At 43.3% G+C, this 17,282-nt stretch overlaps 1 protein-coding gene across 1 annotated transcript; it reads right to left on the reverse strand.

Moving 5' to 3' along the window:
• Positions 1 to 8,991: 8,991 nt before the first annotated feature.
• Positions 8,992 to 15,624, reverse strand: F3 (coagulation factor III, tissue factor). The gene is made up of 6 exons (XM_075424077.1): positions 15,529 to 15,624; positions 14,456 to 14,570; positions 12,200 to 12,384; positions 11,618 to 11,799; positions 11,333 to 11,492; positions 8,992 to 10,149 (listed from the first exon to the last, which is right to left on the reverse strand). Exons 1-6 carry the CDS (start codon positions 15,587 to 15,589, stop codon positions 10,010 to 10,012), a joined length of 843 nt encoding a protein of 280 aa, XP_075280192.1. The 5' UTR covers positions 15,590 to 15,624; the 3' UTR covers positions 8,992 to 10,009.
• Positions 15,625 to 17,282: the final 1,658 nt, after the last annotated feature.

Below are 17,282 nucleotides of genomic sequence, written 5' to 3' on the forward strand. Positions count from 1 at the left end.
GGTGCATTAATCTTGTTTAAGTCTGCACTGGTTCTGACCTCTCTCTCCGTTATCCACTGGCCACTTCTTTTCCCTTCGAGTTAATTGATTTTAGAAGTGTGTGAGCCTGAATAAGGTTAACATAATACCAGTACTCAATGTGGTATTTCTTTTGAGTGCTTCTTAAGCTTCATACTATGAGAAAAATAGGATAATCACTCTCCAACTTTATCGTATGTGTGATTTTTTTAATGCTATTCTTTGTTGTGATAGACATAGCAGCTATCGGGATACTTGAAACTCAGTAGTGTAAGAGTGAAACCAAGATATGCTTGAATGAACTGATTTTGAGGCTGTTCTCGGGTGATCAGTGTTTTCTAGTGCTGATTAGTACTAATTTTTCCTTCTCTTAGCTAAGATTTGTTGTGCAACAAGTGTATTGTGTAGCACTCTGAAAGGGTAGAGCTCCCTTTGAAAGGAGATTCCTCAACCAACGATGCAATCTAAAAATCTAAGTGTCATTCAACTTAGCTGATGAGCTGGAGAGAAAAAAAGGAACTTCTGTGTTGTGTATGTGATGTTTCATACTTAAATTTAATATTTAGAGTAGTGTAAAGTCTGTTACTTGTTCAGCTGTAACCTCTCAGCTGCCCAGTTCATTCCAAATGCTTGGTTGGTGTGCCTCAGCACTTTAATTCTTCCTTAGGTAGAGGAAAAACATCAGTTCCTGGAATGGTAGCACTAAAACCATGGAGCAACAAATTCAAAGTCCTTTTCAAGGATCAGTCCACCATCTTTTGAGGATGTAGCCTTGGTCCAGTATTTCTGAATAAAGCTCTAGACAGCTGTCCTCTCTCAGCAAAAATTAAACTTGCTTGATGAACACTGTGTTTTTTGGGAGATGATGCTGCTTTCTACAGGACTGGCATGAGACTGGAATCAGCTGCAAAGTAAACAGAACATCACTGTGAACATCGTCGTCTTCCATCCTGAGAGCAAAGCATGCTTCACTGCATCGCAGATACATTTTTCTTACAGGGGGAAAAAAAAAAAGCTAGCAGGAAATGCACACAAAAATCCAACCTACCTCTGCCTCTTGTAGTTCTTCTGGGAATAGTTGGCAGCGTAAGCTCCATCGTAGCCATTACCTATCTTGTAGGGATGTTTGTTGCCCAAATGTGGCCCAGATAGAGTGGAGTAGATGCACCTGGCTGGAGAGCCCAAGTGTAAGATTACTTTTAGCACCATTTGAAAGTGACTTGTGCTATAAGAAAATTCTGGATGTATTGCCACTTCATTAGCTCTGTTCTGTATACTAGAAAAGATGACTAGTGAGAAACAAAGCAGAATGTAGTGCTACCATGACAGTTAACTTGACAGGCTTTTTAATTAATTCACATCTAGTATTGAAAACTTAAATGACTTACTATGCTTCTTCAGAATAGGGAATTCAATCTTCATGTTTCTTAAATCTATAAAGAAGAAATACCCTGCGGATTAGGACTGAAGGGAAAGAACTAAGTTAGTGATTCTTCCATAGGATTCATCCCTCTGCAGACTTGACACAACCAGTGCGTTGCCTAACCTTTGGTGTTCTGAAGTAGTCTAGAAATGTGAAAAAACATTAAGATGTCCTATCATCAAGACAGGTGTTAAAAATCCATTATTAAAATTTATATGCAATTGTCACACATACTATGAGATGTCCTACAAATGTCCGTGATGAGGATCATCTGAAATCCAGCTGTGAAAAATAGTAGGGGGGGGAAGTTTATCTTGGTTTTATGGAGAAAATCAACTACAGCTTTTATCTGTCAAGGGAGTCAAGAGTGTGCAAGTTCAAATTTCTGCTTATAAAGATGCTCTTCAAAACACCTGTTTCTGTGTGTAATGTATTTGCTTCTTTATTAGCTGTAGATACCAGCTGGTTTGTGCCAGTCGCATGGAAAGAGGTTTCTTGGTTTTGTGAATCAGTGACGTGCAGCTGTTCTGGGAAGAGGTTGGTTGGTTTTCCCTTCACATGTGGTTCCAGGCTCTTGCTATTGCTCTGGGTGCAGTCAGATTTTTATTAATGATGCTTTAAACTTCACCTGGAAGTTTAGGGTGGCTGTGCACGTTACAGCTTCCTATAATACGTTTGTTTATATGTTCTGATGAAACTAGTCTTGTCATGTGCATTCAAACATAAGATGAAACTGGTTTCATCTTGAAACAAATATAACCAAGCTAGGTTACTAGAAAAGCAATTTGACTTTTAGGTTGAAACCTTAGAAACATGTTATCTTCAGAGTTGCTCAGCCACCTTTGAACTGCTGTATCATTTTCTTTCCTTGTATGCAAAACCAGAGCCAGGTGACAAGCAGCCTGCAAATTCACAGGCAGAAGCTCTCTTAAGGGACAAAGTTGAAAAATGACAGATTCAGGGTTTAAATAGAAATAATATGCCTAAACATCTGGTGAAATTCCATGGGGATTGACTTTGGAAACTGAAGACATTTTGCCAATAATCTTGCGAGGAATGTAACAGTGCAAGAATAATCATCCAGCTGGCATTTTGAAATGGGAGAGAAGGGGAACTTGGATGCTCCTCTTCTGTGGAATGTATCTTTCACAAACGAGGCCTAACAATCACAATCTCTCTCGCACTGGTTAGAAACATCACTCTGCGTGACCTTTGGCAAAGGTAAAGATTCAATGCAATGGCTTTTACTGGCAAAAGGAGCTCTTGTGCCGTAGTGCCCGGCGCTGTTCCCTGCTCTGCTTGTCCATAAACCAACATCTTTATTCCCTACCTGTCCCTTGTTCTGGGAAACAGATGGCATCCACACATGATGCCACGCTAAAATAGAACAGAACTGGAATAATGAGGTTAATGCTCTCCGGACAAAATGAAGACTGCTGAGATTGGTTTACTTGGGTAGAAATTGGGAACTCCACCTACATGACTGAGCAAGGTTTCTGCGTTAAAATAGCTTTAGAGTTTGGCGCAGATCACAGCTAATTTTTTAATCTTGATTATAGAAAATTTAGGGAATACTGCTCTGGGAAAGATGCTCCATATATGCAATTGGAGAGACATTCTTCTGTGTAACCAAGTACACCCTTCATTTTCTTAGACTGAGTGGTTTAGTGCAAGCAGGTGCTAAAACCCATTTGAATAGTTTTAATTGTGAATCATGACAAGGTAAATAGTGTGAAGATGTTCCCCAAAATAAGCTAGCCTTGATTTATTTACTTTGTTGTGGTATTCTAGTGCAGGAATGTATTTGCAGAAAAGCAACACAGCTAAAACCAGCTGTCAATGTGATGGTAGAACACTGAAAGCTAGCAAAGTACCTGCAGAGGGTTGATAAGTTAATGTGTTTGGGAAAATAATGGTTAAAGAGAAAGACGTGTGTGCTGGAGGTTTCTTAAAATTCAAATGCAATCTTATGTCTTGCAACAGGACTTCTCTGGAAAGCCAGGAACAAGTAGCAAATTCTTTTTGAGCTTAGTTGGGAATTGAGGGCCAAGGTCAAATCTACACATTGACATTCTTGTCTTTTTAACCCAGAAATACTAACTAGATAATAAAAACCTTTCAAGTAGATTTTTTAAAAAAAATCAGAGTAGTTGTATTTATAGTAGTCTTGCGTAGAGTATTTTGAAAAGGCTGCGTGAGGTTAGTGCTTCGATACTCACAGGAATCTCCTCAGGCATAGGGTATTACCTCTGTGAACTTCCTTTGAGGCACTGGGGTGCATCACACCAGTGGGACAGAAGGAACTTGCATGGATGGGTCTGACGGACAGTGGGGGCTCCTGCGTATGCTGTGTGTTTTATTGTCCTTGAGCCTGTTACGTAGTGTAGTGGCCGCCTGAGAAACATGGCACCCTCACCTGGGACCCGGTTCAATTTCTTGGGCTTGTGGCTCTAGAGTGGAACATCATTCCCTCAAAAACCTTTTTTGGGGTTGCTTGTTTTGAGACAAGCTCAGCAGAACTCAAAAGCACTTGGAGCCCAAAATAGTCCCTGTTACAAACATGGCTGCATTCCAGCTATTCCTACCCATGCCTTTCCTTTCCTTGCTGCTGGACAGATAGCGTCGTATCACAGTTCCAAACATAGCTTGTACTTCAGCACAAAGTCTCGGGCTTTTACAGCTCAATTTATGCCACGTGCAGTGGTAACACATTGTCCAGTGCTCCTAGAAGACTTCAGTCCCTTCTTTAAGGTTGTCAGCCTGTTCCTCTATGAGTTAAAAGGGCAGCAAGAGGAATCTGCTTGAAGCATACCAAGGAAAGAAAGCCAGCTAAGAAACTTAACATTCAATGTGAATATTTCCTGATTCTGAGCTGCTCCTGAGTTTTCTAAGACTAAAGCAGAACTTTATCAGGAGAAGGGAGTATGGGTTTATGCGGGCTTTAACACCATCATGCAGACAACAGGTAAATAAGTACTTGTTGCTGCCTGCCGGATTGTGAAGTGGGGCCTTGTTTCCAGAAGTGCTCGAAAACTGGACAAGACAAGGTGCGTTATAACCCAAGATCCTCGGAGGATGTGGCAGAGAGAAGCACGGACGGAATGGAAGAGAGAGCAGCTTCTGCCCTTCCTATTGGATCTCATTCAGCTGTTCAGACTACCTGTTGCTCTTCAGTGTTAGGAAAGAGAAGATCTAACAAATTTTACATGCCCTTTCCCTTCAAATTCTGGTGAAATCTGGATGCAAAGTACTAGCTATTTAGGAAAAAATGTACTGATTATGCCTTTTTTTGCCACTTGGGGTCAGCTTTTCTAGTCACAGGAAACATAATACCAGACATGCAGTTGCAGAATTAATACCGCGGAGATGGCTCACGGAGTGTAAGTTGTATCATGCAGTGCTGCTGTTTGGATGTGGCAGTGTGAAGGGCAAAGAAGTAACAGAGCCGTGGTTCCACTACTACAGCGAGAGCTGCAGTGGTGACACACGACAGCATGGTTGCACGCTTGGTGCTTTATGGAGGCAAATGGTCATGTTATGAATAAGGTGGAAAGCTGAGAAATCAGAGTGAGTATGATCTCTGTGGAGGTGTATGTGTTTGGTGTGAATGGGTGGTAAAGTATGACGGCAGCAGAGGGAAACCCCTCTGTTAATCAAGGATGCACTCTTAAAAAAAAAAGAAAAAGCAAAACAAAACAAGAACAAAAAACAAACTAAAAACACAACACCTTTTCGCCTGGAATAATGAGCACTTTTTAGTGGAGTAGGTTTTAAAAATCCCACTTGTCTTTCTAGCTTGTTCATTACACTAGCTTTTTAATTGAGTGAGGTGATTACTGAAGAACTAATTAAGAAATTACCATGGGATCTCATTGGGAAAATATTTCTCTATTCAGAGGAAGGAGGTTTTTAATTAAACTGCTCTTTTGGTGAAATAGTTTTGTTAATATAAATGTCTGAGCACTTTTGTATTTAAATATTTCTTGAAGTAATAAGGTAGAAAATTTGAAAATAAATATAGAAAAAAGGCATCAGCAAGGATAACTGAGATCTGAAACTCTGAATATTCTTTGAGTTCAGATTAATAACTTTGTTGCTAGTTAAACAAGCCACAAAAGAATGTTAATATTTAAAGGTAATTGCACTGAGAAAGGCACTCAGAGCAGTGCTAGCGAATGTTCTGGAAGTTATTGATCCAATTATGGTGACTGAGGGAAGCTCTAGAGAGTAAAAAAATGCTGCCATGCATAAATATAATCTTGATTGTTGGTTAAGGGCTATATATTTATTCAGGGACTGTCTTTTCATGTAAATGAGATCCGAACCCACTGTTTGCAGAAACGAGACAGTGGATTCATCTCTGGGGAAAAACAGGTAATGGAAATGAGTAGGGGGTGGGGCAGAGGTACGGAAACATCAACAAAGATGCGAGGGGAAGTAAGGAGCAGACCGGCTGTGAGCTTCTTACAGGTGCAAACCACTGAAGTGTGTCACTAAGGGGGCACAAATTCTGACAAGACGAGGAACAGGTACAAGCCCTGCAACTGGACATAGGAGGTAGGACCTGGCTGCGAAAGCCCTGGAGGCAGTCAGCGTGGCTGTGTCTATTCCCAGGTATTGACAGATTTTACTGGGACAAATCACCCGTGAGGCAAATCTTCCAATGAACTTGCCTAATGGAGTTAGAGGCTGAGGAACTACAGGGAAAGATATTCCTGCTGGGTCCTTCGGGGGATGCTGAAATGGGCTGCATGGGCCGAAAGAAAGCCTGTGCCGAAAGAAACAAAAGGGTCTCGCAGGTGGGAAGATTTCTCATCGCAAGGTGGAAGGAAGAGGAGATTTGCAGCCGCATCTGTCCTGGTTGTTATGCCCTAAGCTTTTATAAGCATCCTGCTGTAGAGGACTGAAGGACACACACCAGTGAGCAGGGAAGGGCAGCTTTCTGTGAAGTTTTCGCACTGTTAAGGGAGTGGATGTACTGTGTGAGAGAGCATACGCCATGGTGATTAACACCAGACCTAATGGTTGTAGAACGATTTTCAGCTGCCAGTTCCTGCTTCTGCCCTGTCTAGCAGGTTGTCCTTTTTTGTTTTTCCTGTCTCTCTCAAACATGAATACCAGGTCTTCTCTCTCCCTCAGTGACAACCATAGACTATAGAAAACGTGGTTAGTTGTGTGTAGATAAATACTGCATAATTGGAAGACTACTCAATTGACTCTTGGGTCTGATGCTGTCAAAAGCGCACTCATTCCTGTGTGTTACAAGGTCCTGAAACTATGTAGCAATCACTACTGGCCCGCAAAACCACCGGCATTACAAAACTGAACCAAGAAGGTAATTTATCACAACTGTTTGTTCTCACTTAACGCAGAAACACTTTGTCCTGAGTTGCCACATAACCAGTGATCCAAGTTAAGCTTATAATCACATTCTTATCATTACATGCCTCTCAGCAGCAGACTTCTCACAGTGCAAAGCTGAGTCTGCTGGAAAGAGGTTAGCTACGCTCTTTGCTGCCATATCTATCATATATACATTTATGAAGTCCTGAACAGTTGTTGAAGCAATGGCAGTAATCTAGTGGTCCATAATGCTGTTAGGGCTGGCAGAAAAGTAACATAACAATATCAGCCTTTATTCACTCACATGAAGAAGAAAAATGTGGTTTTAAAGCAGTAGTATGAAATGAAAGTGGCTTATTACAATATGCAAAGTTACACATTCATTTGTAGCAGGAGAGGACGCATGCTGTGTCAGGGGACTGTGCAAATGTCTTTCTGCACTTGAAATAGTTGGATACCTTTTTGTGCAGCAGATAACAAGGAGCAGAGTGGAACAGGGAAATTGGGAGCATCAGTGGGAACACACTTGCTTAGAGAAACCTGCTTAGCAGATACGCCATCGAACTTGGGTGTGTAGGAAAAAGCCTTCCCTTTCTCACATCGATTCCCTGGGTGGCTGGCATGTCTTAAATGGGTACAGTGCAGGAGTGGCCACCTCTGTGTTGCAGATAGGATCTAGCCTTTCTTCCTCGTGGTAATACCTTTATTCAACAACTCCTTTCGCCCACCCTGCGGCTCTGAGAGAGTTAAATCTCTGCATAAAACATTTGCATGGGCTCAGTACACTGGCTGCAGGGATAATACTGCCGGAAGCTTGCAGTAAAAAGCCCCCCTCTCAACTGCCTCCACAAACAGCAAAAAAACCTCTTTGAAATAGGATCTGTGAGCCCCGTGACTGGTTGCTCGGCATTGTTGGATGATAACATACTGCAGCCAGGGAACAGAAGCACCTCGGGTTCCCAGAATTTGTGCAGTAGTGGGTCACTCACACCCTTTAAGGCACTTGCTTGCATTTCTACAGGCATTCTTTCTTTTAAAGAACAAACCAAGAATCTCTTTAGTAATGAAGCATGATTTATAATATCATTCTATGTAGCTTACGGCAATCAATCAGCTGCATGGTATAGTCTAACAGATGCTATGCTGTAACTTACAGGCTTCCCTTTTCCTAGGAGCAATTCCCTTTTCTGAGCTTGGCACTGAATGAAGCCGAGGAAGCAGAACTGCACAGGGAAGGGAAGTAATGATGACAACTTTGGAATGTTTTTAAATTTACTCCCACAAACACTCATATTTTTGATTGCTGTTGTAAGATTCCTCCTCCATTCAAGGCTTATGCATCAGCAGAAAATGCACTAAGCATTTATTGCACAATATTAAGTAAACAGGGTTTTTTTTGAAGGGTGGGTGGTGGTGGTTCTTTTCTTCCCTCTGCAAAAAAGGGAATTAAAGAACAAAGAAAACCCTCATAAACTACACTCACATGTTCACAGGAGTCTTAATCCATACTAAGAAGGTACCTATAATATAGCAGAGATGAAAAACATAAAACACAATTCTGTAAAATTTGGTAGCTTGGGATATTAGTTTTATACGATGTTATTCCTTTTCATAAATGCAATGGATATCTTTTAAGACACATAAAACTTTGAGATATACAGTCCATAAGTGCCAACTACAAGATGCATTTTTTTTTCCTCATTCTCTTGATTTTTTTATTGGTGGTGGTGGTGTGCTTATAACCAGCGTTAGCAGCAGTAGCAGATACCAACATTAGTCACAGCAGTTCTCATCTCTGGGCCAGGCCCCATGATGCCTTGAATGAACATTTGTACCACTGTACCACTATACAGGCACCGCTGTGGGAATCCCTACGCGATACTTCTGAAGAGGTGTCTAGTGTACTTTCGTTTGAATGAGAAGCTGTGAATGCAAACACTGAATAATCGCTCACATAACCGGGCAGCTGACCAGCAGCTCGGGACTCTGCAAAACCTTTCATCAGTTTGTGAACTGCGGCTTCTCATATTTCTGTCCTTACAGGTAGTAGGTGCCCTGGTAGTCTGTTTTGCAGAGTCCTGGTTTGACTTCTGGCAGCTTGCCTACCCTGCTGTCGCAAGATAAGTTTCCAAAATGTATTTTAAATTTAGTTCTGGAATGAATACTGTGCTTCATTTAAAAAAGGAAAAGAAAGTCTTATTTTCCCAGTCACCTTTATTTCACTAGAAAAGTATAAATTACCATCATAAATACAGATATCACCAGTATAAAAATTAGATTGTCATTTATAAAATAAATATTAAAATAGTAAAAGCAACAGGTACCTTCAAATCCCATCACCAAGATGATCTGAATCTATACCACATAAATAATTCATTCACCAACTGTTAATTAAAAATAATGTTCAAAATGCAGTAAATGCTGCTGCCTACTCAGTGCTTGCATGAAACGAGTTCCTATTGACTCAAAAACTGCAAAGTAATTTGTTCTAACACTTACTTGGAACCATCAGACTACCCTGTTTGCGTGACTCTAGGTGTAGTGTAATCTGGATATGCTTTCCAGACGGATAGCAGCTACCTACTCCAAGACTCATCCTTACAAGTCACCAGTACAGTAGTTTCAGTCTGCTTACCTTTGATTGCCTACATCCAAAGTAGACAAAGTTAATTTTATCCAAGAAGTGCAGAAATAATAGTAGCATCTTTGTCACATCTGAACTAACAGATCATTTCACCAGTTAATAATGTTAAAAGAAAGTCAGATAAATACAGGTTTTGTTTCATAGAAACAGAAAGATGTTCCTTTTAGTTAGGTAAAGGAAACATTTTTCTAAAGTAGTGTTTTTTCCCCCCCTCACAAGTACCATAAATGTTCTGGCTCAGTAAGGCCATGTTTTCAGAATGGCTGTGCCTGGTGAAGTCAAAGGTTCATCTAGTTCAGAATCCTGTTTCAGACAGGACGATAGAAGGAGCTTGGGGTCAGGCCATTGTAACAGATCACCAGAATACTCTGCCAGCCTCCAACCACTAGTGACACGGGGGCTTCCTAATATCTGGATTTTTCATCTGTGACTGTCTAAGGGATTTTTGAATCCACATAAAGTTTGGGCTTCAAAATTCCTGTATCAGAGAGGCTAAAAGGCCCCACCCAATTATCCAATTTATGGATTTGTTGTGTTTTTTTTCCTTTGGAATTGTTGCTAGTATCCACAACAGTTCTTCCTTAGACACCATTAAGCGGTTCCTTTTCTCTTGCAGCTTTTGCTTTCTTGCGCTTACACAGGATCACTGATAGGACAACAGCAAGAGCGATGATCGCAATTGCTATCACTGCTATGATGATAAAGACTTCTGCTCCGTATTCTGCAGGAGAGGAAACAAATCCAAGATTCAGTTATCAGAAGCCAGGATGGCACAGTGCTACAAACCCTTAGAACCCATTCCACTGAACTAAAGAATGCTTTCTGTATCTTACAGTATCACAGAAGTGGAGTGACCACCTCAGTGCAAACTGAATTCATTTTAATGTGAACTTGTTGAACTGAGGTAAAGCTTTATTTCACCTGGTTCACACTTGGTTTTAATCTAGTTTAGTTAGTGCGTTAAAATACCATGCTACCACCACAAGGATAAGTCAAACCATTCCCCCTCTACCCCTGCATTATTTCTGTGAAACTAAGTCCAAGTGGAAATTTATTCTAGGTTAGAATCTAGAAAACACCAACAGAAGATATTTCTACTAGAGTTGCAATTTACTAGAATTCAACTATTGTAATAAACAAAAATATATATCTAGATAACAAAGTCAATTTGAGAGAGTTATATCTGTCAATTTTAGAAGATCTTTTCTACTTGGAGTGCAAATGTTCTTGTCTGGTGGAGAAGAAAGATACAGTACAGCAATGTGACATTATTTAATAAATAATGATGACTTTATATTTAAGAAAGTATTATCCAGTTTCTTTGTCTGGAATTAGAGTGGCTGTTTCACTGACCACTCACTAACTTATTTAGCAGTAGTCAATCTGCCAACCTCTGACCTCGTAATGTAACAGTAGTGAAAGTCTCATCGTCTGCTTTTGACATAACTAATGTTCAGTTCAAACTACCAGTCAATGGAAATGCCTATTATGTAGGTTTCCAGCACTTCTCTGTTTTAGAGCTAATCCTTCAAGCACTTAAGGTGGGACCTGTTATTGGAAGGATCTGAGGAAAACAATCAGAAAACAAAAAAACAAAACTGAAGGCAAGTGATGAGATCTGAAACCTCAGTGACCAGTCATCAACTCAGACCATTTTAAACTAATCACAGTGTAGCAAAACCCTAAAACCAATTCCAACTAGCTAAAGATGGTGGACTCTTACTTAATGTGAGTTCTTCCCACGAGTTTCCATGTGCAGTCTGTGTCCTCTCACTTACACAGGAAATAAACAGTTTATTCTAGAACTCAGGCATCACAATTTAAAGAGGTGTATATACTCAGAATTGGAGTGCCTTCTTGTCAGAATGCTAAAGCCTGTGTGACAAACTTCACCAGACACCTACCGTCTAAGATATTTCTCCCTACACTGGTACAAAGCACCATGCTTTCTTGACCATTACGGTTTTCTCTGCGGGATGGAATGATTCCCTGTATGTAGAAGCAATAGTTCCTTGTGCCATCAACGCTTACATCAAATTTATGGCTTTTTGTTGTTGCATCTTTCTGTAAAGGAAAATAAATATTTCAGGAAAGTGTTCTTTGCAAGAGTGTTAGCTCTTAATGTAGCACAGAAATGGTGTAGCAATAAAGTAGCTACAGAAAATGTAAAAAGTAGAGTTAGCCCTTACCTTTCCAGAACTTTGATCTTTCCAGTAATAGAGTTTGTATTCCAGGTCATATTGGAAAATATCTCGAACACTTTGAAAGCTTCCATTAGGAAATGTGTATGGTGTAAGTGGATCTCGGAACACAACACTCAGTTTGGAACCTTTTTGTGTGTAATTCTGTATCTCCGGTTTTCCAAGAACAGCTAAACAAGCATTTTTAGAATTAAAAAACTGGTATCCCCTTGTCTAAACAACATGCTCTTTCTTCCTCCCTCCACTCCCTTCCCTCCTCAAATCTATTACAAGTTTACAGAGCCAAAGTAATGTAGTGAAATCCTGAATTATTAACAAATATCTTCATCAAGTACAAAATGGTAATAAAATGGTCTGCTCACTGCAGTGGGAAACAAATGGTAACCAAGATTCTACACACTCCCCTACAAAAGGGAAGATTTATGCCTGAATGTTTTCGCAGATATCAGTATGGCTACTATAAAATCTATAGGGAAAAGCCTTTAGGCCCAATCTAAACCCTGTTTAAAGCAAAGGAAGTAATCTTCAAAGGAAGTTTATGATAAGATGTAATTTGGCAATCCTACTTACTCTGACTATAAGGTGTAAATTTTTCAGAGACTGCAAAAGGTGGTTCTTCAAAGTTATCCATGTCCGAGGATGTTACAGACACTACGTGTGCTGTATAGGTCTCTTCAACATTCCTGAGAGCATCAGTAACATCACATTCTGTTTCTGCTGTCCGTATGCATTTTTTTTTGGTGTCAGATGTCTGTCTGACAAGAGTAAGAAAGAAGTGTCACTTTTCAAGCAGACTTCTACGTGTTTACATATGTTAAAAAACATTTCCCCCCCCCCTCAAACTGTATAATTTCCCTCATCCAGTGGAACCGTCTTTCAGGTGTACTAGGCTGAAAAGGAGAAGAAAAGACCTCAAAACCCACTATCCTGTGCAGCTATGTTTCACAGTTCAAAGCAGAATCAAGTAAATCAAATATGAGCCATATTAATTACAGAAACATGTTAATGGACAGATATAAGAATTAAAAATTCAATCTTTTATGTGAATTGAATAGAAACCGTAAGTAGTTCTCTTTTTGGATTTTTCTGCAGTTGACTTGTTTGAAAAAACATAAAATGCATAAATCACTTTGAAAGTGTTATCCCTGATGCATCTGAAATCTATTGCTGTAAGAAACATCTCTTACAGGGAAACATTTCTTACAGGGAAGCTCTGTTGACACCAGTATTGATTGTTTAATGTGACAGCAATGTCTTCTCATAGATGTCACTTGCATTTGCGTCTTGCAAACGTCACTCAGAGCCAGACAGTAGTAGCAATTTTTGTTGCAGAATTACAATAAGAGATGTCAACAAAAACCATGACCCATGAACTCCTCTTGATTTTTAAACGACAGAAAGCAGGTCCATTTACTCAAAAAATAATAATGAAACCAAGAAAAAAAAGTGTTAATTCCTCATTTTGCTTCCTAATAAGAGGGAACAGAAAAACAGATTGTATATTACTACTTCAATTCTTCTCCATGTTTTTGCTGGTGAATTCAGGAAAAGAAAAATTGTGTGATCTTAGCTGAAAGAGCAAGAGTGCCAACCGTTTGGAAAGTAATAAATGAGTTTTCCTCCAAGTAGGTCAAGTTTTATTTAAGAGTTGCCTGAACTTCCTGCTCACTTCACCAGGTTTCTTGTGATGTCACAGATCAGTTAGTGATAGTGTCCTAGAGATGCCTTGAGAAGGGACAGAGGAGATTTCATCTTTGTGATCAAATAAATGTACTCTGTAAAGGTACATAGACGAGAAAGCAAATATTTAAGCACACTTCATCCATAAGACCAACTTGTCTAAGAAAGCGCCTCCATATCAGAACTATACCTGATGCTATACCGAATCTTGGGCAAACAGACTTCAATTTTTCACAAGCACAAATGGCTAGGAAGAAACTCCAGTTCTTAAATTTCATAAACTTCTTTCCGCTAAGTGCACACTTTTAAGTCTATTAATTTAATCACTCCCTTAAAGAATAAAAGAGCATGTTGGGCCATTGTACTGGCATTTCATCCATTAGTCATGAGAGAGCTCTCATTTCTACGCCACTTTTGCAGACAGAAGAGACTACAGTACCATATTTTCATTAGTGTGTAAGAGTTGATGATGCAGTTTCCCTTTGGGGCATATTTAATAATGGTCTATGAATTAATATGGGAGGTAGGAACCACACAGATTTGTTACTGAACTTCATGGAAGATTTTGTGCAGTATTGAAAGAGGAGTTAGACACTTCATATAAGCTGGCTACTTTTTATGACTGCAATATTTTGTAGCTTACATTAAAGCACAATGACAGAGGAAGTCTCGACAGAGATAGATGAACACAGGTAATTTTTAATATTACCCAGCAAGACAAATTATTCATTTACTGTGATTCACCAATTAGAATAAAATGCAGACTCATATTTACCAGACACCTCCCAAAGAGTCAGCCCAGACACCTTGAAAGACTCAAAAGGTGAAGTTCCATGTAACACATGGTATGTCAGATGGAGCGTCCACTTCTTCAAAGTATCCTGGACTAGATCTTCAGTGCAGCTGGCCTGCACCAAACCCCAGAACTGAAATACTCATCTAGAGCTTGGCGCTCTATTTCTGAAGTGGACAAGACCAGAAGCCTGATATCAGACTTTCTTATTAACAGCTGGGTTGGCAATTTTGCTAAACCCTCAAGTTCAGGCTCTTTTCCTGTTACACTGAGTCTCAGAAGTACTCAAACACACTCTATTTGCATCTTCTTCAATTGCCATTAATGGATACACCTTGGCATTATCTACTTACCCGTGTATTTCTACTGTATAGAAGTAACCTGATGGCTTTGGCTGCCACTGTAGTATAGTTTTAAAATTGATTGAAGACCAAGTTATATTAACTGCTGTTGGTAGCTCTGCATTGCCTTTAAATACAGAAGAGAGAAGAGTGCTATCAGTCACTGCTGAGTTAAACTAAGCAGATGCTGTTAACTGCTACTTGAAAAAGTTATGTTGTGGGAAAAGACTTGGTCCTGCCCTCTGGGCTCATGCTCGTCTTACGAAAGGAATGTGTCCTGGCAGAGGTGAGAAATACAGGAAGAAAATCATCCTCTTTCCCTTTCCTTACAACTCCTCTGCTAAGGTGACCTGTTTGGAGTTGTGTCCGACACTTCCTTTCTGGCCCAAGACCTCTGCAGAAGCTACAACAGCCCGAGGACCCTCCCGAGAGGGCCCCAGCACCGGACAGGCGCGGTGCGGCTCGGGCCCCGGAGGCGCCTGCGAGAGAGGGCGGGCGCTCCCCGCCACCCGGCCCCCGCCAGGTGAGCTCCCCGCCTCCCGGCCCGACCCCCGCCAGGGGAGCCCCCCGCCGCCCCTACCCCGCCGCCCGCCAGGGGAGCCCCCCGCCGCCCCTGCCCCCGCCAGGGGAGGCCGCCGGACGGGGGAAGCGCGGCCGCGGTGACCGCCAGCCTTCGGCCCGGCTGCTGCGGGGAGCCGCCTGGGAGGAAGCCGGCGCGGAAAGCCCCGCACGGCCGCGGTGACCGCTGGAAACCCGCGCGTCCCGCCGGCGGCGTCCCAACCGTTTTCCGAACGGCACCTTCCCTGCCCCCGGGGCGGGCTCGGCGGCGGGGGCGAGGGAGCGGCACCCCGCAGACCGCTCCCTCCCACCCCCTCCGCCGCCCCCCAGCACCGGCCCGGCCGCGGTCGTCGCGGATCCCGCCCGGCAGAGGCCGGCCCGAGCGCTCCGCCGCCGGGCGCTGAGGCGGCGCCGCTCTCCCGCCACGGCCCCGCGCGACTGCCGCCGCCCGCCCTCCCCGACGCCGCGCGCGAGGCGGCTCTCCCTCCGAGGGACCGAGCCCCGCCGCCCGCCCCGCCGGGACCCACCGGCGGCCCACAGCAGCGCGCCCAGCAGCAGAGCCCGTCCTCCGGCGGCGGCGCGCAGCATCCTCGGGGGAGCGGCCCGGCGGGTCCCGGCGCGGCTGAGCGCGGTGAGCTGCCGCCGGGGCGGGAGGCGCCGGCTTATATCTGTGGGAGGAGAGGCGGGGACTGCGGCGCCTCGCCCGCGGGGCAACTCGGCGGGGAAGGCCGCGGGGGCGGCGGAGGGCGGGTGGCCGGGCCGGCCGGGGTCGGGGGGGACGTGAGCGGGGCTGGCGGAAGCGCTTCGGCACCGCAGGGTTGAGCAAGCGGCGGAGGGGAACTTCGAGGAAACCGGTACGGGGCACCGCGGCACCGTGTCCCCGGCGCAGGCCCATCTGAACGGGGAAGCCCAGCCGGACCTGCCCGCGGGCCCTGCCTCCCCGCCTGCCCGGGGTCCCCGCACGTCGGGGAACTGGGCGACGCCGGAGAACCAGCTTCAGCCGCTGCGAACCCTCGGCTGGCTGTCGAGGGCGAGGGGGGCCCGCAGGAGCCCGGCGTGGCAGTGCCTGCTCTGGAGGGCAGCCGGCCCCGCGGAGGTGGTGCTGGGTCTGTTGACTTCGAGCCTGTGGGTTCTGAAGGGCTGAATAGGTCGGCTCTCCCCTCACCACACAAAACGTTTGCCACAACTGTTCAGCGAGCTCACACCCTCTCTTCTGTCGCTCCGTGCACACGCATACGTGAACCCTGTCAAGGCCCACCCGTCAAACTGGGCAGCAAAGAAGGTTCAAGCGTTCAGGGCTTTGTACCTCACCTCTCCCATACACCAGGGACCTGTTAACCCTTTTGCTACGAGCTTACGTGGCAAGGTGTGCCATTTTCACAGGTAACAGAGAATCTGTCTCTGCCAGAAGGTTTTCTGAATCTCACCCCGCAGCCTTTGCGACAGGCTCCCTGGCCTCCCTGGTGCGTACGTTGCTCTTTCTCAAGGTGCTGCCTTCCTAAGCACTTAAACCGAGCCTTTGGAGCCGGGGCTTTGCGTGCTGTGTTTCCATCTAACGCTCAAGCTCAAGAGGGAGCTGTGTTCGCTCTTAGCTCCCGGTTCTGCTGCAGGGAAGGTGGGAAACAGCCTGCATGGTACAACCTATCGTGTGATTAAATGGGGACAGATGTATCTTACAGTGTTAGGCTGACTCTGCTTTTTTTTTTTGATGCTGATTTGTACAATGTTTTATACCTGGAAAATATACGTAGGAGGAGACGATTAAGTTTCATATTTAGTTGCGTTTAATTTTCATGATTGACATATACTTAGATATGCAAGCAACCTATTCTGTCTCATGATGCAGAATAAATGTATATGGACCAAACTACAACATCCATTTCAACCAGAGTCTGCATCAGAATTCATACAATGTGTCCCGACGCGCACCTAAACCCTGGATTTTTAAATTATCACCATACCTTCAATAAAATTGTGCCGTACACCTTCTAATTTTCCTGCCTTGTTTTTGGTTGTATTTTGTCGCTGTCTCCATGCAGCTGTATGTCAGCATTACATCAGCCAAGAAGCTTGCGTGCTTTTGACTTTGTGTACAATACAGATCTTGTGTGACAAGAGTTTCAAGTTTGTGACCTTAAAAGATCACACCTGGTTTCCAGGGAACTTTACCAAGACAAAAAACACTTGCTTGTTTAAAGACGAGAGGTGCTTATATAAAGCTTTAAATCACCTTTAGGCTCTAAGTCCAGTTAATTTCCTTGTAGTTCAGTCACCGTGGGTT

Source organism: Opisthocomus hoazin, chromosome 6 (genome assembly GCF_030867145.1).
Source record: "Opisthocomus hoazin isolate bOpiHoa1 chromosome 6, bOpiHoa1.hap1, whole genome shotgun sequence".
NCBI lineage: Eukaryota > Metazoa > Chordata > Aves > Opisthocomiformes > Opisthocomidae > Opisthocomus > Opisthocomus hoazin.

Excerpts from the sequence above, each read along its gene's own strand:
- F3 (XM_075424077.1), bottom strand. The coding sequence starts at position 15,589 with ATGCTGCGCGCCGCCGCCGGAGGACGGGCTCTGCTGCTGGGCGCGCTG. Across the intron at positions 11,493-11,617 it reads AAGATCAAAGTTCTGGAAAG|AAAGATGCAACAACAAAAAG; the intron begins GTAAGGGCTAAC and ends TTTCCTTTACAG. Across the intron at positions 10,150-11,332 it reads AGGGAGAAATATCTTAGACG|AATACGGAGCAGAAGTCTTT; the intron begins GTAGGTGTCTGG and ends CCTCTCCTGCAG.